The sequence below is a fragment of the Ischnura elegans genome, chromosome 9 (assembly GCF_921293095.1).
Source record: "Ischnura elegans chromosome 9, ioIscEleg1.1, whole genome shotgun sequence".
Taxonomy (NCBI): domain Eukaryota; kingdom Metazoa; phylum Arthropoda; class Insecta; order Odonata; family Coenagrionidae; genus Ischnura; species Ischnura elegans.
This window is the reverse complement of record NC_060254.1, coordinates 3,881,749-3,908,456: the sequence shown is the minus strand read 5'-3', so window position 1 is coordinate 3,908,456 and position 26,708 is coordinate 3,881,749. Positions and strand designations below refer to the sequence as shown.

Below are 26,708 nucleotides of genomic sequence, written 5' to 3'. Positions count from 1 at the left end.
ATTACTCTTCACTAATTTTGCTAAAATAAATAGAATCAACTATGAGAAAATGACTGGGAATTGCTTACAATTTCAAAAAAAAAATAATCAAAACATAGTCAAATTGATGATGAAGAAAAATAAATATGATGTTCAGAAGAAGCAAAATGAATGCACATCATGATGTGAACAAGCAGGACAAATACGGGTAAAGAGAATTAGATGATGGGTTTGAATCAGTTCTAACTCAAAATGTTATTGCTTCACCATATAAATCAAATGTCATGACACTGATTGTCAACACAGAGGGTAAAGACAATACACACATATATTAATATGTAATGCAACACTATAATTAAATGGCTAATTAGTTTTGCATTTTTGGTCCAATTACAAAGGACAATTCTACACAATCAGCAGCATTTCTGCATCAGCACAGAATATTTTTATATAGGTAATATGCATCAATGAAGCAAGCATATATGGATCTCACTTAAAAAAGAATTAATCAAGATCTCAAATGAGAAAACTGGTGGAGAAAAGGAAAAAAACAGAGGGAGCATGTCACATTCATAAAGAAAATTAAGGTCATAGGAGACTAGAATAAAAATTCTAAAAAAAACTGTTCTCAAAGAATTTGCTGGCATGAGAATGGATGGGTAGAAACAACGGAAAAAATAAGCATTCCTGGAAATCAGACTGGTAGGAAATCGTATCAAAGATTCCAGAAAGTAAGAAGCAAACAGTTTCAGAAGCAGAGCAAAGGATTGTACATGCATTCAAAATTCACAAATTGATAAAGCCAGGCTGTGCCATGAAATATGAGGACAGAATAATCCAGGCAAAATGATTAACTCTTGATGTTGATCAACCCAAAACAAAACATTTCTCGGGACTAGCACTGCATGAAGAATTACATCATAATATAGCATGCATCAAAAACGAAATGGGGAAAAATTGATAAATTTCCTTACCCCCTTTTCACCTTGCAGAAGTCAAATGCTACAGTCCTGTAGGACAGTGCCTTCTCATTCAGGTATTTGGCATACCGTCGAATAAATGGTGACATGTCATAGCCTGCAACAAAATTGCCTTTCAAAGCAAGAAGGTAAGGAATAAATTATCCACGGGTTAAACATCACTTGAGAAATCCTACTCTAGAACACTTGACACCAATAATTAATTATTTTACTGTTTAATCACATCTTCCAAAGGAAAAATGTTAGAGAAGTGATTTAATTATTAAAAGTCTGAAACAGCATTACTTTAATGTTTTACAGACAAGTTAATGCATTGATTAGATTCAATTGAAATTAAAATTGAATAGGCCCATAATAAGACTTAAAACACAAACATACAAAATCCAATTGTTAATTAAACATATATTCTATAAGAAATCCACATTTCAATTGTTATAAGAATTAATCAGTTTCCAAGAAACTCTCATGAAATTCAAATATGCATATTTTTCAGGGCCTCTGTTTGAACTTTGTTTAGGAAAACATTTGGACTTAGTTTGAAAAATTTAAACAGCAAGAAAATGTCTTTGATCATTAACTTATATATGCTTTGTAACTACTGATTAATACTACTGGGGTGAGAAATAAAAGATCAAGACATATGTTGTGCCAATAAAACTCCTAACGGAAGCAGTGGGATACCTACTCTAATAATTCATCAAATTCTAGAACTGGTGTCAAACGAAAACTAGCAAAAGACGTGTGGAAATTATTTTCATGCACATCTGCAAAAAAATTATTTATTGAAGAAAGGGTTTTAATCACAGTGGAGGCTACATATGAACTTAGAATAGTGTCTCATTACACAACAAGCAAATTACTAGCAGTACTTAAAATTTGAAATATGAACGAGTTCTATTTTTACTAAGAACAAATTTTTAAGATAAGAAGGTTAAAAATATACTAAATTACTACATAATTCACTTCATCTCAAGCATAAAATTAAAACAGTGCATATTTTTAACTTAGTTTAACAAAGAAACACAAATAGAGATCATATATGACGATTAAAATCACCTAATTCAAAGAAGTAAGTCCACAACTAATGGAAGTATGTACAAACACAAAGGTATTTTCAACTCTGAAACCTTGTTTCCATCTTAAATTTAAAGAACTTTATACATCAAATGAACCATGAATCAACACAGAAAAAAATGTAATCCATATTTGTGAATAAGTTTTCAAACCACCGAACATGTATGCAGTAGTAGAACATGTACTTAGTATGAAACCTTAGTCTAAGCAGATAATCACCGGAAAAAAGTATGTAGAGCCATTTGAAGTACCACATTAAACGTAACAAAAAATTTCATTGATGACAACTTCCAACAGGTCAACTTACAGGTAAATACTTCAGTTGGACACCAATGGAAAGTTCAAAAGGTCATATTTTTTTACTTCACATAATTGAACACTGAATCTTACCATTTACGTATAACTAAATTTATGATGAAAATATTGAAAAAAAGTAACTTTTCATATGACTGGCCGTCACTGAGGCCGTCTTCTGCTGCTACTTGGGAAGGGCACTTGAACAATTTTTGCTTACAATTCTACTCTACATACAAGGCATGTATTAGTTATGTAATTTCTTCTAATTTTCATTGCACTATTCAACAATATCAGTTAAAAGGCACATGAATCAACGCTAAAAAAATATCAATACAAATAGAGGTAACGCAATCCTAACCACCACATTGGCCTTTCTTAACTAAACTAAAAATTTCCACACAACTATTTTAAATGCCTTATCCATGGTGTTGCTATTTTGAGGGAGGCAACAAAAATAATTGCATCAAAAGCGAAAGTTAGGTTATGACAGTTGGAGATAAACCCAACATCAGCATAAGCCTACTCAAAACTGAAGACCCTGAAAGGTTTCTGGGAAACTTTTTTTCAAATGAAGGGGACCAATAACGACTTGAAATCCACCATGTGTTAAGAATCTATTCTAATCCTATTCTATTTCTACTGACATTTTGATATAATATGAATAATGTATGTACCGTTGGAGTTTCAGTTCACCACACAGAGGGAATAAGGCAAATAAAAATTACAAGCAAAAGTTACCAAAATGTAAATTTATCATCTTTAATTAACAAATCAATGTCCTGAAAGTTGAGATTTTGAGAAAAAATGATCAGCAAATTTTAGTCTGAAAAAATTCAATTAACAAAACTTAAACATTAAGTCATGCATTAACAAGGAATATGCCCAGTTTACACACACATACCACGTGAAAAATGAAAAATATACACAGTTATTGGCACTGAAAGATCAAAAGCATTCTCATACTAAGGTCTTCAAAAACACGGAAAAACCACAAATATAGGAAGGTAAAGAGTGGGTCGTGAATGACCTCGATGAAGCTTCATTTTTACAGCATCAACATGCCAATGTGATTTTTTGCATTATCTAGTCTAGCATAAAGCAAACATGCTCACTATTCTTTGCTGAGTTAATCTGAAAAATTTGAAACTTACCAACACGGGCACCTATTGGACACGCAGCATGAGAAAAATAAGAAAGGGCATTTAAAAATAGAGTAACTCTAAGCCTACTAACATTAACAATTAGCAACAAATTCACTCTCAATTTTTGTTCCCAAGAAAAAAACTCATTTGATCCACTCCTTAAGGATATGACCACTGACCACAAGTTAACCCTTTGACCACTCTTGATGCCCTGAATCAAATACCGTATTTCTCTGAATATAGTCTCCCCCCCCCCTAATTTTGAGACCTCAGTTTTGGGAAAAAAATTTAAAAATGCGTTTGAATATAGTCCCCCCTTTACTTCTGCCGCAGACATTTTTGAAAAAAAAAAAAGGTGGGACTATTCAGACAAATACGGTTAGTATCAATTTCAGATGCCTTTCTTCAACACATTTAAATAAGGAGCAGAATATAAATGACTTAGAAGTAACGAGCCGTTAGCTTCATTTTCAAGCATGAGAAAACTGATGGTAAAAACAACTACCTCCAAACTTTCACTGGTTAGCTAAATAAATCCCACATCAGTTGAAAATATTCAAGTTACTTTAAATAAATGGTGAAAGTTAGATTCATTCAGTTCCACCATTCCACTATTCTACAATGAATTCCTTAAATACGAATTGTGCATACTACAAAATGTTCGCCCTTTCACATTCTCTGGGAAAACACAAGAACTGAAAAATTCATCATATATTGTTGATATCCATTGTACGCAGCAATTATCACCTCCTGAAAAGCCTTTAAATCGATCTTGTCAAGCAAAGGCATTTATGTACCACGTCATGGATATCAGCAGTGCATTGAAAGGTGAAAATAATGACTTACCTTGGACCCCACTTTTGTCCAAGAAGTTGCTGAGCTGAAATGTGCTATTGCTCGATGCCAAATATTGAGTGAAACGCTGAAAAAGGAATCAATATGATTATATTAACTATTCCACCAATTTCCAGAAAATATGCTTAAAATCCTTATGGTTTCAAAAACAGAGCACAATAATGACCTCATTTCCATAGCAGAGCAGGTGATGTACTGTTATCAGGGCTTTAAACACAACCACCCAGTTTGTGTTTTGAGATCGCTCTATCAATAAATTTGCTAGCTGAGGGATGGAGACGTTTGGCTCATTTGTGCAATGAAGTAAATCTGTAAAGAAGAGAGAGAAACATGAACAACATTTCAATTTTAACGCTAACATAAGCAGAATTGTTCAAACACTTCAAAATCAAATCTGACGGAATTTGACTTTATTTGATTCACCAGTAAATCTCATAGCTTTGATACTTAAGATTTTAGATACATATTAAGATCTGTATCATTCATTTCTGAATTTATACTACATGAATTTGATTTTTAATATCCAAAGTCAATCATGGAATTAGAAACTGCACTATAGAAAATGATATTGGGAAATGAAAAAAAATCAATACATTCTAGAGAAATCACTCCCCTATGGAAGGATAAGCAAAAGGAATGGCTTATAAAATAAATGGTGCTAAGCAATTCACAGCAAGACCTGCTATTGGTGAATACTGACTTAGTCTCCTGGCAAACCCAAGAGATGAGCATATAAGACAAAAGTCATTTGAGGAAGTGTTCTAAGCCGCATTCCAGGAACATTGTATGTACTTAGACACCCCCCCCCCCTATACCCGAAGACTTTCACCAGAACCACTGCCACTGGGAGGGGTTTCACCACTCTAAACCACCCCTTCTGTGTGCCAGAGCCCAAACCTTGGGACTAACACTCAAAACTCGTACAAATATCTTCATTCAACTATGCTACATTCACATTTCTCATTCAATAAGACTCAAATTCGACTGGAAAACTTCTATATCTCATTAATCCAGCCCTCAAGGCTGGGTCAGATGCGTATGTACATGAGAAGTGCACACTGGACTAGGGCAGAGGGCAGGATTAAGGTTGTTTCGAAGGAGTGGGGGACGAGGAGTGCCTTTACTTTCAGTGGCGCCTTGGACGTATGCAACACTTCTCAACGATCCGAGGACTTCAAGTGGCTTTTACACAGTCATTCATCTTTAACAATTTGAGTGTCGTGAGCTAATTTCAAAGCCCTACTGAAAAATCCGGCCATTTTTACTAAAATCGCAAATTTTTTTTAAACATTAGCATCAAAAATATATTAAATCGATCTGTATTTCAATAAAAATGGACTTTGCTCTTATTTATGAATGAGTTGAATAACATTTATTGCTAAATTTTGAATATATATTTTTAACAATGAAAACCTAATGTTTTTTAAAATAAAAAAGTTGCAACAAATGATGTACCGCCATAATATGCATAGCATTTTTATTACGCTCAATTTGAAGTATTTAAACTATGGAAATATGATAAAAAAGCATTGTTCCAAGCATAGCATTCAAAATCCTGGATGACAAAATGGTCACTGTATCCTCAACGAACGGTTCTTTCCTCCAAAGAATTTTCACACAAAGTAGGCTGAGAAAAGGGTGCCGGTAGCTTCAGAGGACTTTTCGTCCTCAAGACATAAAAATAACTTTTTCTTCAAGCAGTTGATTTTTGAAATAACAAGACCACTTAGCAGTAAACTGAAAAAGTATCACGGGCGAAATATTACGTCTTCACGCAAGCAAAGACAATGAAATAGAAAGACGTGATATTACGTCCATGGCAATCTTCAGAAAGATTAATAGGACGTAATATTACGTCCGTGGCACGCAAAGTATTAAGCATGGTTCGTTAAGCTATTGATATATCGATTTTCATTGAATAGCAACCTTAAAGATTACCATCTTATAGACTTTTCTATAAATTGTGTGAGGATGTGGAGGTGTGGACAAAAATGAGCGAATTGTAAACTCTCAGGGTAAAGGGGCTATTTCTTTTCGATTTCGTAGGAATGGGAGTCAAAATGGCATTTTAGTGATTGCAAGGTTCAAGTGCCCTACCCCAAGTTACGGTTGCATGCAGAAAAACCGCTAAGTCTCCCGTGACAGCTATATTTTGCCGCGGGCCATTGACGCCCATTGAAATAGTTTTATCGGCGCTATTTAAAGTGGCATCCTCGTGCGTGGTCGTCCTTAAGATACTGGCGCGCGCGCCCTCACCGTTGTTGCACATTGAGAAGTGGGTTTCGCGCCAACCACCTGATCGGCCGCTCCGCGTCGGCCTTGGTTCTGTTACGACTTCGGGCGAAGTATTATTCGCCACGGACGTGAACGAGAGCAGACTGAGACTCCACAATGCTTTTCGAGTTCACTAGCCTAGTCTTCCCCATTGGGCGGGCGTCATCCTTCGATAGGGAGGGAGGACGCCACACTCCCCCTTGATCTACGCTTCTGCTTCCCTCCCTTTTCAATCGGCGTTCGCAACGCGACGATAAACGCAGTGCGATCACATTATTCCGGATTTTTGCAATGGATTTTGCAATCGCAAGGAATATCATTTTAAAGGTATGAACACGATAAAATTATAATCTCAAATGTAAATTGCGGTTAACAGCCCTTGTGAGAGCTTCGTTTCCCCGGGAAATTCAGACCGAAAGCGTTTCAAGCGGCGAATTTAGTTCATTCGCTGGATGTCAGGACATTGCGTGTGCGACTGCAGAATTCTGTCGCGAAATTCGAGGATAGCGATTTCGCTCACGATGCGCCGCGCGAAGGCGCGTTCAAAGAACGGCCACACCGGTGAGCCCATACCAACCACACCCGAAACAGCCACCAACAAATTAAACAATGAAATTATTTGCCGCATATGTTTGCGTTGTCGTTGTGAAGAGTTGTTTGTGTGAAGAGGAAATTCGAAACTAAAAAATTGACAAAAACATGAGAAAATTGATTGCGATAAAATATTATAGTTAGACGCAATTTTTTAAAATTTATTTTGATTTTTGGAACACTTTTTGCCAATCAGGCATCATTCTTTTGATTTCCGTGTCTTTTTTCCATTTCTGTGCGAATACGCAGCTGTGAAATTCATAAAACTGTATTTTTTCTGCCTTTCATCATTTTTTTATAATTTGAAAGTTACCACAGTATAATTACTATTTCTAGCCTATGATTCGAAGGAGGTTTAGATATACGAAAGATTCGGGCATCGCGCACACTAAAATAAACGCGCGCTTAAATCATACGTTTGAAATAAATCTGTGTTTAAGGAGGTTATTCCGCGGATACGCGATCAATCACTTACACTTTTCGGGTATGTTTATAAGAAAAAAATCCTTATACACGAAATACGAGGTTAAAGAACTAAATTAGGCACACTTAATGTTGATAATAAATGTTCCTCGTATTTTTATTTTCTTATCTTTGCCACCTATCTTAGGCGACAATGGCGTCATTTTTATGAAACTTTTCATTTGACTTCAAATAAAGCATTCATTTGCTTCTCTGGTACGGTGACCGGACGAAAATTTATTACGATTACTATGGCACAGAGACCATTTTATTGTTTTACCCATCTGACATATATGCCAAAATCAATCAACAGTTTTTTTCCCGTAGCAAATCCCTAAAATATTTATTATTCATACTTTTGATATCAATGAAGTAGAAGCATTCCATACATCACTAGGGAAGGCACAAAATACGATAACATGATTTACTTAAAGACTTGAGCATATTCATAAACAAAATAGGTTGTTGAAGGCTGTGACATATTGGAATGCGATGGTTCAGTTGATCAACGCAGGTTATGCTTCAAGATTTGGGAAACCGTCCGAAATAAGTTTACATTTGTAACGTTAATTTATGAAGAATTAACATATCTGCCCAAGGTTTGTTCGGTCTATATTCATAAATACATTATTAGAATCACGAATACGCATAACTTTACACCTAAGAGAGAGCCTTTACCTTACACGATGTATATTTTTTAAGAAAAAAAAAAAAGATGATAGATTGAAATTTAAACTAATTCACCACACACCGAATATTCAAAATTTGAAAACGTGTCCCATAAAATGATTAAGTGGATGTAAACAGAATGGCTATTCGCTAAATGAGACGGAAACGCCCTCGACAAAATCGCCTAAGTTTCGCTTCTATCAAGAGGGGGGGCAGTGCTTATTTCAGACTCCCTTAGCAAGCATTTGCCCATCACGAATCATAAGCCGAAATGCACACACGAAACTACTCACTCTACACTTCATTTCAATTTTTAATTTCGACCGACGAAACCAAGCCGCGAGAGATAGCAACCAAAAGGAAGATTCTTACGAACTAGCCTTACAGAAAAACATCACGTGGGATACGCAAAGCAACTAAATAACGTCAAAACAATGAAAAGTCCACGAAACAAGCAGTAAATCACAGGGATAGAAACAGCTGACACACGATAATTGAACAATAGCCAAATTTTGCGCCATTCGACTCTTAACCCAATATAGAGCATACACAATTTGTTAAATATTTAACATGTTCAACCACATTTGAGCACTCACGTTGTTACATAAAGAGCACTTATGCTAACACTGAGCCGAGTAGATACAAAAGAAGTCCCCGCTAAATTGGAAGTAAATTCCTGTTATTTTCTATAAACGGGGACCTCTTAGGAAATGTATTTTTTCCGAATTGAAAATTTTAATGGCTTTCACAATAATAAGATATTGATAAGATTTTATTTTGATATTCAACACAAATAATAGCAATAATTCATAACACGCAGGAGACTACGAGTGGCAGAAGACGTGCGAGATATCTTCCATGATTGAATGAGAATGAATAAGGCAAGATAAGGAGTGAGAGATTAACTTTCACTTCCAGATAACTAATCAATTGCAACGAATTTAATTTTTAATGTAACCTCTTATTATTCTTACACAGGGCTCGACTTTCTAACCAAACATCAGCGTAAACCGAAAAAAAATTGATAATTATATTTAGCTGAGAAAAAAATAGCTACCCTCCGACACTAACTCATTCCCGAATATATGCGTCCCGTGAGCTGAGCAAGCAAGTCGTTAGAACTCGAACCATGAGTCGAGACATTTTTCTAAGAATCATTTGGCGACACAACGGACGTCACCACACGCACTGATGCGTTTCACATGCGAATTGCCTGCGGGTGCTCGGGAGCACATCTTTGCACTCCGACCTGCCAACGCCCTGACAACGCCTACCTACATTTGATCTTTAGTACGAGTCAGAGCTAGCCATTCAGACACCAAAAGATCTCGCATCTCATTTTGAGAGTTAATTTAAATTAATAAAATGATATCAGGATTATGAAGGCCGTTAAAGAAGCCCAGTACATCCACAAGTTGTAATCTTGAAACCAATCGTGACATTGCAGTAAGTCTTGTCGAGTTATCCACCGAGGCAGGTCTACCGTGGCCCACGTCTCACTCATCTGCAATGATGAAGATTTTCGAGTTGATCATCGAAACGTCGGCCATGGAAAACCTGACCAAAACAACAAAAGATGACCTGCAACTATTCCCGTAGGGTCGTAGTGCCGAGACATTTCCCGTGCTTTTACTCTCAAATTACCACAAAATTCGCAAAGAAAATGTTAACCTGAAGGCAATTGTCTCATTCAAATAAACATGCAATGACTGAACCCTAAAAAAAGAATTCAAGCTAAAAAAAACTCATTACTCTGAAAAAAGGAAGTAATTCATTTCCTTAGGTAATCCAAGCTTTTCATCATCATCTTTTGGGAAAAGGGGATTATTTTGTATGAAAAAATGATGTAAATCATTTTCAAATATTAACGTTTGAGACTGATTCACTAATAAAGAGAAACAGGTTCCAGGAAAAACTGTTATACATTGAAAGATAACTGACAGAACACAAGCGATATAAAAATTATAACAGTATACACAAAAAAAAACTTTGAAGCCTAGAGATCTAGGCAACAGTCTTCCCAAATTCCCCAGCGTGTAGGTAGAAAATATTATTTACGCACGAAAGAAATTCTACTTCAAAACAAGATTTTTTTCAAACGAGACGAAAACAAGAATTCTACTTTTACAAGATTTTCGACCTGAGAATTACGACTACCATCGGGCGAGGCTGGAAAAAAATGGTCCAAGACTCATTCATCTTGATAAGCGCAGCATTCATCTGTTTCTACCTCCCAAGAGGGCAAGCACGAATCTCCAGAGAGGTCGAAATATGTGAAAGGCATGACAGCACCATATGACCGCGGTGGAGTCAACAGATCAGCCGGCATATCAAATAGCAGACCATTAAACGTCGTGAGACCCGAGGGCGTTAAGAAGCTCAGGTTCCACTCGGGCGAATCGGTTCTCTCATTCGGAGACGAATCAAAGGAGAAATCCTTCAACTCCACACCAGACCGACATTAAACGTTCCAATCGGAATACGACAACTGTTTAACATCGGTAAATGTCCATTACCACCACTATCGTCTCATCGTGCCCGTCAACATTTTTTCAATAAAATATCGCGATATATAATCTGATACAAATCTCCTTTTTCAGCACCACGATACATCGGATTATATACAGTGGCGCCCACTCCATGTGGCTTGACGCCCCCTCAAAAATTCGTAAAGGATGTGAGGAAAAAATGTGTCAGGCTCGTCGATTTTCCCCGGAGTATCCAGATATCGATATTCGAGTTATCAGGGTTCTAATTTTGATTATATGGCTCTTTTAAAATGTTTAAAAAACTTAAAACTCACTACTTACAAAATTTCCCGGGACAAGATCCCCGGTTTGGGCCCCCCAATATTTCTTGTAAGTCAGCATCCCTGATTATATATCGTGATATTGGATGTTAATCGTATGATATATCACGATTTTTATCGTAATATTTTCACCAAGCGCTATACTTCGATTTTTGTTAACGGGCAATATATCACGGTTTTTTACGGACACCCGCAGATCGACAAAGTTTAAGTTGGGTTTACACGTCCAAGATGAAGAGCAGTTCAAGGAGGATTCGATGGCTAAAGATTTATAACAATTTTTGAGTTACCTACGCATGCAAAGCATATAATTACAGATTTGTTTTTTATTTATTACGGGCCCAAGGATAAGCCAGATTGGCTGTAACTTTCTCATTGAGTAGAAATGAATGATGAGATGATTATGACGATGCTCCTTTGAAACAGGTACTTCTTTTGTTTATTTTGACCTCCGCCGGTGCCGAACAGTACTGGCACACTTATGTGTTGACAGTGGCGTAACTATGAGGGGGGGGGGGATGAAGGGAATAGATCCCCCCCAAAGCCTCAGAGAAATAAAAAAATATTCATAAGCATTGTCTAGTTTTGACTTATAATAACTGCATATGCTTAAAGTTAATTTTTTTAGTGCCAAAATGATGTAAAATGTATTTCCTGGCATGCCATTTTAAAAAATGTTCCCTAACTCCCCAAAGGGGAAGGGGGGAGTCGCCACCCCAGGCCATCCCATTCCCCCCCCCCCCAAAGCATATTCCTATTTACGCCACTGGGTGTTGATAAGTAATAGAGACGAGATGTCGTTTTGGAGCCAATGCTATCGTAGTGTACTTCGACGTGTGAATCAGGCATTAAAAAACTCAATACCCGATTTCCTATTGTGATATTTTCCGACATTTCGATATACCGCCCAGGGCTACTTCGACCCCTTGAATAGCAATGGCAGTGAAAGAAAAACTACATGGAAAAGCGGATGGCGTTGTGTTTTGTAGTGCACTCTAGTGGATATGTCGGGCCCAGAGCCAAAGTCTGGAGGGAAAATTCTAAATCTGGACAACACAAGCGAAGAGGGCGACACCACCCCGCTACTACTTTTTCCATCGCCACCTCACAACTGCATTTCACAACACAGATGCCGCCCACAAACAGTAAACAAAGTGAACACTAGTCTATCGCGAGCAACTGAACGCTGCAAGAATCAATACCGCATGATTGTATCCAGATATCTGCATACTGTTAAACAAGGCGCCGCCTATGGAAGCTTACGTATGGCTTGAGTTGTTGGACTACCCATTAATGGATAGTTATTAAAAAGTTCAAGGTATGTTTACCTGGAAAATTTGCGAATCGCCCATTACCTACTACAACCCCAAATGAAACTTCATTCTTCAGTTCCCAGTAAGGCCCATTCCCTTTCACCTTCAAATCCTTTTCTGTGCGTGTGTGGAAATAACCATTTGTGTTATTTTATCATGAATCCTTTTCTTTCCTCTTTCCTGCTTACCAAAAATTCGTCCCTCTTACTCTGCTTTGCACATACTTTAGATAAAGTTTTGTCACTACAGAAAGGCTTGCGCGTTCCAATGGCCTTTAGAAATACACTGGAGGTGGTAATTCTCAACACAGATAAGTGTATGGTCAACAGTATGACTAAATGCAGTCAACATGATAGTGCCACGTAATCAGTGGCGCCGACTCCATGGGGCCTGAGGGGGCCCGAGCCCCATCAAAGATTCGTTTGGGGGGGCGGAGAAGTTATGTTATGCTTTGTGAAATCACAAAAATATATTGGTAATTTTTATTTCCCATGTTTGACGATAGTTACCTTTTAAATAAATTTAACAATGTGTTAAGCAGGTTAACTGAATTAGTAGTGTGAATCATGGTAGTGTTTGGGTGCTGCGACAAACTTTGAATTCTCTTCCCGGGGAAAGACCTCCGATATGGGCCCCCCAATATTTTTTATAAGTCGGCGCCCCTGCACGTAATAGAACGAATGGACGCAGGAGGTGCTCAATATCTAGACAATATAATTGCAATGCAGTGCCGTCCTAAAATGAAATCCTCCGGGTCCGAAATCACCTTGCCTCGCGCCCTGTCTCAATCTATCCGAAAGATTATTAATCGCTGATGAAATTATGATGATTAGATCCCGTAAGAGGGTGGCTACTGATATTAAATTTTTTAAATTCTTTTCCAGAGACACATCTAGTTAGCCGGACGGATCGCCATAATATACAACCGATTATTATAACCTTCATTACACCGTGATTACAATTTAATCCACGCCTTGCAAAATTTTTACGACCGAAATAAGCATTAAAACAAGAGGGCACTCTCGTGTTCATTCCTATTTACTCACACTTTTAAGTAAGCATTTTTACCATTAAATACATAGCATTAGAATTCATAGCACTGCATACAACTAGTAACTCTACACTTAGCCACACGCGTGGGTGCAAATTTACAGCAAGGACGAAATTCGCCACACAAAAATCATTTGGCTATTCCGGGTCTCGAACCCGGTCCTCCCGACCAGCACTTCGTAGCATATTTGACCAGTAATCGGGAGATCCGGGTTCAAATACTGGCTTAGCCAAATGTTTTTATTTCACGACGAATGCCATTCTTGGTGTAAATTGTAATTCAGGTAACCGAGATTTCTCTCCAATTCTACATTCGAATTCAAAAACCTCCAACCATTCCACACTTTTCCGACGTTCGCTAACATGTACAGACAATACCACATTAATCACGAGAGAAAATGTGCTCTCAGTGTCAGTTCAGTCGCATATACACTTGATGCGTCCATCTAAATTACAAATTACACCGCCGTCGCTCCAGGGATACATGACGACAGCCGCCCAATCAGGTTGCCTCACACTGGAGGGACAACCAATCACATTCATTGTGTTTAGATTCCGTAAACAATAACATACCTTGACATTTCAACAACTTCAATCAAGGGGTAAGTGCATCTGAGTGAAAGAGATCCCAACGGGAGATGGTCACTGTAGCACTCGGAAGACCTAACTATGAAAAGTATAACGAACGGTTATCAGCTCATCCACCATGCTAGCTAATTTCCTATTTAGTAATTACAGAACAATGGCAGTAAAAAAAATGAAAAAAGTAAACATATGAAGTAAATAACTTTTTCCTGTGCTCAACGAGAATATTTACGAACACAGTGCACTAAATTCACGCTCATTTCGGGTCAAGGAAATGGTAACAAGAAGCAGTTCATAGAAGTTCGTACTATCAAGGGGCGCTCAAAGTGACGCCATAAACCTCCGACATAATCTCAAAAGCGTACATCAAAAGCTCCGCCAACAACTACGCTAAACATTGACCAAGATCTAGCGGTAGTACCATCCGTTATTAGAGGAAAACGTCAGGGAGAATGCCGTCGAACACTAATTAAAATATGCTGTTGAGCCATTTAACTAACCGACATAAATGTATTTTGGTAGGCTATCCACCTCGTCAGATATTCCATACATCAGATCAAGTGCTTAAGGCAGGTGGCTCAATGCACTTGTATCACCACTGGGACATAACTCTATAAAGCGATGGGACGAATAGGTCCCACCTCCCCCAGTCTCAGCACCTCCAGACTTCCGGCTCATAAAATTGAATGGTAATCTTCATAAGGGCATAATACATCGCAAGTGAAATGAAAAAAAAGGAAAAGATAATCAAAATTGGTAGTCGAATGGATAAAAAGATATCACGAAATGTCAACTGACATCGCACCAAATTAACGACAAAATGATTAAATATGTAAATTGTTGTGGAATCCCTACTACGTAACGGTCTCTCACCTCCACGATAGATATTTGAATACACAAGCTCTGACAGGGTCACTTTGGATACAGGGCCCACTATAGACGAAAAACCTAAAGGAAGGCATGCATTACACATCCAGAAAGCATGTAAAAAAGTAGTTACGTACATTGGAAAAATAAACCTTGAGAAAAAATAGAATCGAGAAAAATTTAGACGTGGCCAGCGTTTACCTGAATTCTAAACTCTCCTGCTAATCACTCAGAAATTCAGGACCAACTGCCCACTTTCTCTCACTTTTCCCTGCAACTCGCAATTTATGAACGGCAGCAGATTCGTTTTACGGCGCGGAGACGCCATTACACAGATCAATAAAGACTTTATTGCCCATCGGCGAGGACCAGGGAATAGCGGAGGCGCAAGTGCTGGTTCGCCAAAACTTTTTAGCACTCCACACCAGCCAGCGAACCCAACTCAGACTCACGTGGAGCAATCAAAGTATGATGATAATCACGCCAACGCATCGCAGAAAGAATTTTCAACGAATAAGTTCCACGACGAGATGGGCGCAAAACGAGAGCCAAAGACAATCTTGCTCGTGCAGAGCCGAATTTGAATTGAATGCATTACATAAGAAAGCATTTTTAAGTCGAGCTCAAAATGAGAAAATTTTGAAATATTATACGAGGGAAACTTGGCAAAAATACATATCAATTAAATTAGGAAATGATCTACTAAAAACAAACGTGTGTGTCCGTTGATCGGACCGCACCAAACCAATGAAGTACGTTCATTCATTTAGCACAGCCCAGATATCAGAAGACTGATCAATCAACTTCGTATGGTCACAAGCAAGCAAGTTCTTAGGAAAGGGGTCATCTACCCGGGCGGGTCTCGAATGCGAGACCTTCGGCTCGCCAAGCGTGGGATTCGACCCCACCATCAAGGCCGGCAACGAAAATAATATTAAATACTAGTCCCTTGATTAGAAATCATACGAGAGTTTCGGTCACAGATATCCTCTTTCCGAATTTTATAACTTTTCCCCGACCAATATGCAGTTAGTCAAAATAACCCAACACCCTTTTTGATTGGTAAAGAAACTAATATCTTCCATGATGTTGGACAATATATGGTGAAAGTTCTTTATGTTAAATGTTGTTTGTAACGACGAAACGTGTAGTGTAATAATAGAACTCAGTGGAAATATTGCAATGTCTTATTTTAATAATATTAATAATAAGGTAAAAACGGGCGAAAGCGACATTATTTCCATTAACGACGCATCGAGAGTACATTCTACCATCCCCTGTAGGTAGAATCACTTCATTTTCACTCAGTGTCAACGCTGAAAATGTCGCAAAAAAATCCCGACATCTTCGCGTAAAATATTTCTCGGGTGACGTCACCCTTGTGCCTAACAAAAGATGTAGTCAATTCGAATATCGTCGTAATGTGGCTTGCCATCCTCAACTATATTTGGAGAAATAACTAGAAAGAAACCCAGGAATGACCGGTAGGGATAGAGTTTTTGGAATTTCTATAATTATAGTCGACATCTATAAACTTCATCCTGAGATGGAACGTAGAAATGGGTCCGTTACCCTCGTGCCCCGACCATAGACAATAACTCTAATATGGGGAAGAAAAAGAGTGAGGAAGTCGCGTTTGGGATAGGAAGGATTTGGGAAGTGGGTCCCCCATGGGTGAGGGAGAGGGGAGGAGTGTAGTGTAGTGGGGGAGGAATCCAGCCAGAACAAAAGCAGACGCGAGGCTGTGTGAGACTTATCAATAGCGGACTTCCGGGGGCAACATTCACATCCAGAGGGGCAGAAAAACCTCTTTTACTGGAAATCCCGCCTCCTCCAAAAGACTCGACGGCTCCGCTACAAAGCCGAACGGACCGAACACTGACGAGGAGATTCATCCAATTTCCATACTCATAACTACTATAAACTGCCGCAAAAGTCGTTAAAAATGCCTCGCTTTCGAAGATTGAATCCAGCGCGATGTGCAAAAGAAAACTGACGCAAAACACGGCTAATTATCGCTAATATTTTGTAACAAGCGGATTTTTTTTTGCTTGATGAGACGTCCGTTGGACCACTTTCACGGATGAAAACGTGATTGGATCAATATTATTACATTCATGGGACAAAGTCGTAAAATGGAGATGACCCCCCAAGTTTTGCATAAATAACAAGATTTTTATGGTAACAAACATTTTAAAGTTGTTTTTCTTAGTCGTAACGGCATTTGTACTCTGGTTGTAAACACCTTTTAATAAACAATTGTTTCCTACACTTATAGCATCGTCAGCCCATAATTACGCTTTGTTTTTAAATTTACGGACACTTAAGTATGGGAAGCCACTTCTTCAAAGTCAGTTGCTGAAGCAAAATCTGGAGCATTTTCGGGTACGAAATATTTCAGGCTTTCCCGGCGAATGGCTCGGATGAATTATTCTTGCGTATTAGACATATTCTCCCGGGGAGGCCTACATGGACCACTTGAATGCCACGGGGTTGAGGAAGGTAAGGAAGAAGATTTGCATTCATATCAATCCAAGAAGTATGACCAATATCTGAGAATTTCACTGTAATGACATTCCCGTCGACATGCAAGATTGGAGCCGACATTAAATATCCCTTTCACCTAGATTCGAACCAAGTTCTCCAAATTGGCGCCGAATACTCTAACCATTAACTGAAGAGATTTTCTTTCAATAAATACTGTAGTTTTGGGCAAGCAGAAAAGATATGCTCAGAGACCTTAATTGAGAAGACGAATCAATTAGGTATTTGATAATTATGGTTACCATCTATTACTTATCACTTAATATCTTCAGTCGAAAGAAGCCAGAGACAAAAAATCTTTAAGTAGGAAATGCTACCGAGATAATCAATGACGTCACGACTGCACAGGCACAATTATCCGCCAATATCACATTTTTCATCAGGTATAAATTTTGGCATAAACATTACGAGGAAGTAAGTCTGCCATCATTTTAGGGCAGAACCAAGTTGAAAAAGTAACTTATCACCAGTACCACAAATATCTTCTGCAATTAAAAGACGGAAAAACAACCAAACATTACGACTTGCGATGATATAGGTTCTCGCGTGCACTTATGCCCATTTTCTTCGAAACAATATGTCTATCCTCGACTGTATTTAATTTTTGTCATCAATTTGAATTTAAGATGAAAATATGTTATTTTTTTATTTACATTAAACGTATCCTAATGGCCTGGTTGCAAGAACTTAGCAGCTAGTAAGGAAAGCAGTCACAAATATTACACGAAGTAACGAACCACACCCCCATACCGACCAACAAAGCAACCAAAAACACCACCGAAACAAAATACGGACAACACTGGCAAAATCTCTTCACATACTTATATCTTATATTTATTGTGCTTGTATGTATAGCTGTAAAAATGACACTACGCTCATTACGCACATAGCCTTTCTTCATATAATGTACAACCAATAATAAATAGACCGCTTTACTTTCATTATATCTCCGACTACGATGGCGACATAATACGGATTGAATTTTCACAGCACTGCCAGCTTAATATGCGCCCACTATGCAAAGCACCATCTGTTCGTAGCATACAGCTATCACAGATATGCTTACTGATAGCGATTTGGTATCCCTTCGACGCAATACACGCAGCACGTCATTCTGATATGAGTTGAAGTATTACCTAGGGGTATAAAAACGAAGGCAGCGTCGGGAAATGATAAGTATGAGATGACCTTCCTAGTCCAGTTGAAATTCAGGCAACGAGTAAGGGATTTCCAGCTCCAACATGACAAATGCGAGTAAAAAGAAGATCTTCCAGAAATTAGTTAATAAAAAACAATAGGCATTTTCTACGCCGAATTTGGCGCTTTAATCCGGAGCATTCAATGCATCTTCAGAATTGGCGACGGTAATTATGTCAACCATTTGCATAAAAAAGCATTGTTTCCCACCACAAAATCCAATTCAATTCCCAAAAAATGACGACTCATCGACCATGTCAACCGCACAACTATAACCAATACAGACATAAATATAATATACATAATTTCGCATTTTAAACGCTCTGACCTGGAATCTTGGTAAGAGAGACAGTCGAAAAACTACAATTTTTAAAGTAATAACTAAAATCAATTGAATGAACTTAAGATTTTATTTTGATAACATGGAACCAGCAGACTTTCCAAAATGGTATTTCAGGACCAAAACGAGTTCTGAACTTCAATTGCGTGACATTTTATTCTATGAAATCCCAAGATATTAATATTGCTCTTTGTATTCTTTCATGCTGAAAGAGTTCTCTTATTTTTAAACGTATAAAATAAAATTTATTATGGCTATCAATAAATACTGATAAGGGCGCATTTGCGTGACCTTTTCCATCGAATCGCTCCAGGTGGCGTAGTGTGTGCCATAATTAGAGTAATTATCCGCACTCGGAAGACTCAATCAATACTTGACCAAGATTCGGGTGCGGGTGTTCCTCCCTCGCATCCGACCACGGGGGATGACGGCGGCGACGAAGGGGTGGGAAAACCTCATAACCACCGCGACACAAATCGAGTTTTCCCCAACGACGCTGCGGCTCGACACCAACGCGATCCCAAACCAATCGAAGCCGACGGGACGCGAAAGATACATACAGGAAGATTCTTCTTCGACGGGCACGCAAAAACTGACAGGGAGTGGACTGAATTGGCGTTGCAAAGAAAGACACGGCCACCCCTGGCTCATGGCAAATACTAATACATCATATAATCACTACATAAAAATATTTTCCACAAATACTTCAATTTTCTTAGCAAGACTGGTTTCAATATTTTTTTAATATTCAAATCTTCAAATACAGTCCAACAGTATCACAGAATTTATACAAACCGGTCGTGTAGGGAAAATCAAATTGAAAATTAAGAAAAATTGCCCGTAAGTTTTAATTCACTAATATCAAGTAATATTTAATGATGGATACAGGTATTCTCCTCCACGATTCAAAACTCGCGTAAAACATAAATTAAAATAAAACGGCGAAAGCGTGCTCTTATTCCAACATTATCAATTATTCCACATAAGAATTTATCTTTGCGTCGCGGAAATATCATAAATCGCTAATCTAACTCAAAAATATAATAAATAAAACAAGGCTTATGAAACTATAAAAATTTTAGCAGAGGTAAATTGATTTTAATTTCAACTTGCAATTTGAAAACATACTATATCAAATAAAGGAGTTAATTAATATTCGATTAGAAATAAATTTCATTTAAAGAACGAAATGATTTCATGGAAAGAAATTTGATCTCTCCTGGTGTCTAACCATTAATTTAACTTCGCGCACCTGAGTGCCGAAAAGGTGGTCACCTCCCTTGACCCCCCGCCAACGCCGTAACGCTTCCCCGTTAACTCCATGGCACTCGCTTTGAGATTAATAGCTTCCTCTGCTGACAAAACATTAAGTCTTATTTTAAAAAATAAGTTACATCAACCGATGAAATAAAGGGAAAACATGTATTCCGGTCGCAAAATATCTTCCAACCATTTTATACCCTAGAAAAACTAAACTTTGTTACCACACGATCATGCAATATTTTACCTCACCCAGTCTTAAGTCAATACCCAGAAAACTCGAGCCACGATGGAACGCTCAAATGCTTAAAATGGGTTGCTATTATAATAATAGTGTAAAGAAGGCTAATATGTGTGAAATCGAGAATGAAGATATTGAAAAAGGGTGAATAGTTCGTATTGAAACAAATGCACACATACATTCCCGATATCTCTAAAATTTGTAATTATTGTTAATATTATTTCAAACCAAATCTAAGGGAATACACCTTAACCAGTAGTTAGCACATTCATGCCCCCCTAAACTCAAAGTCAACAAAGGTCATCTGCCGATGCTGAATCGGAGAAAGAGAAGAAGACAAGAGTAAAATAAGAGGTGGCATATATTGGATAGAAGTTTACTTAGCAGAATACGAGACCGGCGCAAGTCAGAGAGCTTAATTGTGAGTCTCGTATCAGAAAGCCTTCACCTCAAAAGGTCGACCCAGAGTAACAAAGCTTTTTATGATCGCATTGGTCTCGCGCAAAGCAACTCTGCCAACATCGAGAAGAATTCTCTTCTCAACGCATTCACCAAGTCCATCAAAGGTGCACCACTAGCATTTACCACAAACACCATTGCGATCGAGGTCACACTACGCTTAATAATAATTAATACCAATTTTACACGTAATCGGCTCGAGCATAATGTAAATTACTTCATTTTCAATTATGAAGAAAAGCTAAGTAGCGTAGGGTAGGCAAAATACAATTAAAATTGTCCAAAAGAGAAATTTATAAAATTATACTAATCGGCCATATCTAAATGATATATTAATTTAATTTTGGCGCATGTCACAGGCAAGTAGAAAGCAAATCATTTTTAAAAGGAGAAAAATATATAACATTTATTTCTTTAGCGGCTTCCACTGCATCGAGACTAAAACGAATGCAATTTTAATTACCAGTACTTATGCAACTTACAAGTTGATTGACGCTCTTCTGAACACATTAACATGGGGGGGGTCTCGGACACTCAGGACTAACACACTACCCACGCCATTAATAGAAATATACACTATCTGTACACGGATGTTCATTGCTTCATGACGTGGAGCGTTGTGCACAATGGAAACTAGCCAAACCACTGAAGCTTATTTGAATCTGAATAACGAGAATTACAATTACTCATTCGTAGATATCTCGGAAAACCCCAGCATATCAAAGAAAAGCTCGTATCCAACGCCTCCTAAACACTCGATCCAAACCACGAGATGCGAGAGATGATGTAGACTAAAACACTGCAATCATGATTTTGTACGTAAGAAACATTGTTAATAATTTTTTGCACAAGCTAAAAAATCTTTACATTTCCGCCATTTTCAACAGTGAAATTATCAGTCCAACTATGGCTGAAAGCCGTATTTGATTGATATGATTGTAAGTTAAAACCATGATTGTAAGTTAACACTATGATTGTAAGAAATCCGGAATAAAGAAATTAGCCCCGTCATTCACAAAAGTGCAGCAAAAAAACTTATTACATGTACATTAAAACGACACCATTCCCTTACCCGGATGAACTACGGATTGGATCACCAAGATCGGCCTTTCTTTCTGTTCACATACGCTATTTGAATGCACAGAGAGCGCTAAACTATTCTTTTCGAAACCCTTCGATTCAAAGGCTGAATTTCCACTTCCGATTGCATCCTATGTTTCGAGGGCTATTTTTCCACCGGCTCGCATCCGCTGCACATTCCCACACGATAAACAAGCAATGTGTACCCACCCAGGCAGAGAAGGCCGAGTATCAAAAGAAAAAGAGGTGGACGGGGAACTCAAATATGACCTAGAGGGCGTGCGTGGTCGGAAACTTAGGTCCCGAAAAGAGGATTAACGGCTGGGATTAGTGGACAATGAAATGCAGGCTCCTAAGATGGGGAAAAAAATAATTTTGCAGTTGAGCCGAGAAAGCGGCTAATGAGCAAATACAAAAAGAAATATTTATTTAATCAACTCAAACATTTTCCATTCATTTCAGAACAAACTTCGCATTCTTCTGCAGTATTGCAATTATTTCTCCACCTCTTTCCACCGCCTTTCAGCATAATGAGGGACTTGAGTATTTTTTTAAAGAATTGATAAATTTTATTGCCATTAAAAAATTATTTGCCTAAAATAAAAATCAGCGGATCCCACACCTCATCGTGCCACATAAAAAAATCCAATATTGTACATATTACAGCGCTTAGTGCCACCCACAGACTAACACTCGATTTTTCCAACATTTTAATCTAAATTTAACGAGAAAACTCCAGTTTCTGAATAAATGATCCGCTACAGCTCTGCGCTGCACATTAAGAGAATCGTTCAATAGCGTATGGTATTATTTACAGCGTTTTGGCACCTTAAAGTGCCAAAATAAAGTGAACAAAGTCAATGAACCAATTTTTAGAGAATCCCTTCCATTTAATCGTAGCATATATGCGGCACTGAACAGCTTACGACCGATAACGTAATGCGAAGCATCACAAGCTAAGAGTAATAAGTGTTTTGTGATTGAAGTGTTAAGTTTAATACACCAACTGGAAGTAATGGGCCAGACGTTGTCCGTCTCCGCAGATAGCGAAAGATAAAATCGCACTATCTGAGGACACTAAAAGCAAGAGAGACGCGAACAGAAATTCCACTTAAGACAACACCTGATGATGAATCATGATGAAACACCAATTCCGAAAACACGGCTGCACCCACCACAATGAAAGAGACTCGTTTCCTATCAAATTAGCTCCCAGTTTTCCTGAAGAGCAGAAGCACGTCATAAATGATACAGTCGTAATATTGGCTCCACTCAAGATTGTTTTTCAAGTGAACGTTTGCCTGTATGCATTTGAGGATATCAGACATTCTACAATGAAAACCACTATGTTGAAATTAGATCTTTTGAAGAGTTGATCATCATCAAAAAGTGTAAAACGATGGCTAATTTTAAGGGATAGAAAATAAATATCGAAATGAATCGTGTGTATAGCAACTTCCGCTTCATATGTATAAATTCATTTATCAGCAGAATTTGAAGAAAATTATGGTAAATTTCTACTTTTCAAAAGAGATTCTTTTATTACTTTAAAACCACGCATAAAAAAACCATCATACCTACTCCATATGCATTCAATACTTAACATACTTTTGGGAATAACGCAAACCTTAACGACATTTTCACCTTTCCATCCCGAAAATAATATACAGCTGTAATCAATTTAATTAACGATATTAACCCCGCGAAAAAAAAGAATGGATCACACCATTGGGAACATTTCATCTTATTGTTAGATGACTGGCGTAGGCCGCGTAAAAATTGAACGCATTTGTGGGCAAAAGTGTATGACTTCGAAGGAAAGAATAGAGCTCCTATTCGAAAGAAATCGCTTTTAAAGCTAAGCGGTTTTACAGGAGGCCTCGTGAGTTCGATAGCTCGCCGTTAAAGCTTTCATTTAGAATAAATGGAGAGCAAAGATGGCGATTAAGAACGATCATCCACGAGTGACCATCAGCGAATTTTACACGACCGAATCCAGAGGAGAAGAAAAATTGATGCCGAATTTAGTGTTAATAAACACGAGTGTTAATGAGCAAGCATGAAGAATGGTGGGGAGGAAACAGATATTACGCGCAACGAAGACAAAAACGGGTGGTTAAATCATATTATTATTATTATTTTAGCAATTAAAAATCAGTGAAGCAGTGAGGATGTGGACCACTTCGCAATAAAAGATCGAAAAAACGTCAACTCGGTTCTCTTATGTCCTCACTTCACGAAGTTGATAACATATTTTGAAGCAAAAGATAAGCAATTAAAACTTGCCGCGTCTGAAGCAAAGATAGATATCCAACTAGTATGGTTTGGTTCCAATGAAATAATTGTTTCCAAATTATTGGTATTCAAAGTTCGCAATACTCAGCTGAAACACCATTAAAACGGGTAATTAATTTAGTTCCGATCATGTCAACTGCCATTAAAATGAAAAAAGTAAATGTTAAATTTCAAACAACGAATTTCTGCACAAGGAAAATAATGACTTCATTGGCTTCTGTGTCCCGCGTCATTATTTCGTCACTAGTTTCCAAACTCGAGCGCAAATGATTCCCACGTCCAGTCCGCAGAATTTTAAAAGGAAATAATTGGGTCATGTAAAGGGGGAATACAGCCAGAGAAGCGGGAGGAGGCTCGATAAATACGGAAGGGAGAGAGAGAAAGGCAAAAACGAACGAGTTGAATGCCGAGAGGAGAAAAGGAAGGAAGTCAGGGGCAGAAGGCGAAGATTATATTCGAGAAATCTTACGAGTCGGGAAAATTAGTTCACACATGAGGTGGCGGATTAATGAGGAAGAGACGAACTACACTGAAACCTGCCTTAAACTGCCAAAGAACGGATTGATGAAACACGGGTCTTAACTTAAAGGGCTCACTGCCAAATACAGACAAGGAGAGTTTTCAGGAATGAGTAAGAATAACACTGAGCCATTCATTCTCAACCTAAAACTGGTTTGATTTTCAGTATGATTTTAAAATTTTAATTTCATGCTTAAATAAATGCCAATTGATAGCAGGGTGAATGCCCTGAATGAGTGAATTTACACGACTGTGGCAAGTCTGAGGTGAGCTCTACCACCACCTATCCCATCTAAACTACATTCGGGTTCAATCACTCAGTGAGGTTTCTTACAATCGTAATCTGAATTATGATTTTTTTTAAATTAATTCCCTGGTTTTTTGGCACTTGAGTAAATAACGTCCAGAATTCGATCGCGGTCACCTCAAGAGCGCTAACATATTAGTGACGTTACCTCACTCCACCGGGTGGCCAATCTTTAAGTTCTGATATTAAAGTGATTGTTTGAGGCGTAACTTTGTGAAAGCGATTCATCACTAAAATTGAAAAGAAGAACTTTGCACTATCACATGAATATTTATTAACACATTTACACGACCATGATGTCAACGTTCACCTGATGATGACGTCATCAAACGTTGAAACAACGGTCGTGTAAATGTGTGAATAAATATTCATGTGAAAGCAAACAGTTATTCGTTTTAATTTTCATTCTCATATTAAATTCGTTACAACATGTTGGCAAGCATGAATGTTAAATGTAAATGGAAGAGCTACAACAATAGTGGTATAAATCGAGTATTACTGGTTGAAGGAGCAGCTGTGATCTAAATATTCGAACTTTATAGAACGTTGAGTTTCTAGATTAAACAAGATCTCCTTCCAAATGATACTCCAAAGTACGAGTTCATTCGTATTTTGTGGAAGTGAATACCCTAGACAGTTGCCCTGGGATTACGGAGGCAGAAAAATACGGCTTGCATGGGAACGAGGGCTGGAGAGGGTGGCAGTTGCAAAGGGGTTGAATTTACACTGCTTCTATATAAAAGGTTCGATTAGAAGCAAGAGCTGCCACTGAATACAGGGATCCGTCGGAACAGGTTTCGCAATAAATATGCGCCCGTCAAAGTATATGCCACTGAAGGTATCAATCATCTTTATCCACTTTTTTAACAGATTGAGAAGGGTGAAGTTGACTCTGCAGTTGAAGTAATCGAGGTTTTTCTGAATCAACGGCGCAAGAGAGTCCCGACATATTTCCATGGTGACACTAATGAATCCCACATAACCCTCCACAACCTGTTGATTCTCATTTTTATGAAGGACAACTATAGCATAAGGGAAAATACTGAAAGCGGAAATACCTAGACGGCAGCAACTGAGACGGAGGGAATCATGCTTTTACTTTACAGTTTTACTTTGTCCTGCAAGGCTCTCTCTCTCTCTCTCTTTAACGAAATCCCATACAATAAAGAATAGCCGTCGCATCAAGCATGCATGCTAAAAGTTAACAATCTTTTGCTTTTAATGGAGATTAGTCCACAGATGCGGTTACATTTCCTTAAGTTTAATGAACATTAACAGTAAAATTCAACCAGTATCATTTCATTATCAAATCAAGGACCAGAATCATGGAGGGAATTAAGTGCTGGAGAAGTTCAGGGGAATCAAAACAATGGCAGTGACCAAACAGAAACATAAGCAGACATTAGCAAGGAACAGTCAGTCGTTTCACTATAATCGAAGAAAGAGAGAAAGTTTTTGTAAAAATACACGGATAAGTCTATGAGCTTGGTTACACATCCTTTGACACTCGTTTCACATA

General features: G+C 38.0%; 1 protein-coding gene across 12 annotated transcripts in view; it reads right to left on the bottom strand.

The window, feature by feature from the left end:
- The window catches only part of LOC124165482 (phosphatidylinositol-binding clathrin assembly protein LAP), a 97,921-nt gene that overhangs the window by 48,085 nt on the left and 23,128 nt on the right, over positions 1–26,708 (bottom strand). For 8 of the 12 annotated variants that reach the window (XM_046542916.1, XM_046542911.1, XM_046542918.1 and 5 more), the window contains exons 2-5: positions 4,494–4,636; positions 4,319–4,394; positions 3,482–3,493; positions 954–1,071 (exon numbers count right to left, since the gene is read on the bottom strand). In XM_046542916.1, coding sequence (XP_046398872.1) covers positions 954–1,071; positions 3,482–3,493; positions 4,319–4,394; positions 4,494–4,636 — 349 coding nt within the window. The remainder of the gene's footprint in view (positions 1–953; positions 1,072–3,481; positions 3,494–4,318; positions 4,395–4,493; positions 4,637–26,708) is intronic. The other 4 variants (XM_046542912.1, XM_046542921.1, XM_046542913.1 and 1 more) reach the window with 3 other exon arrangements.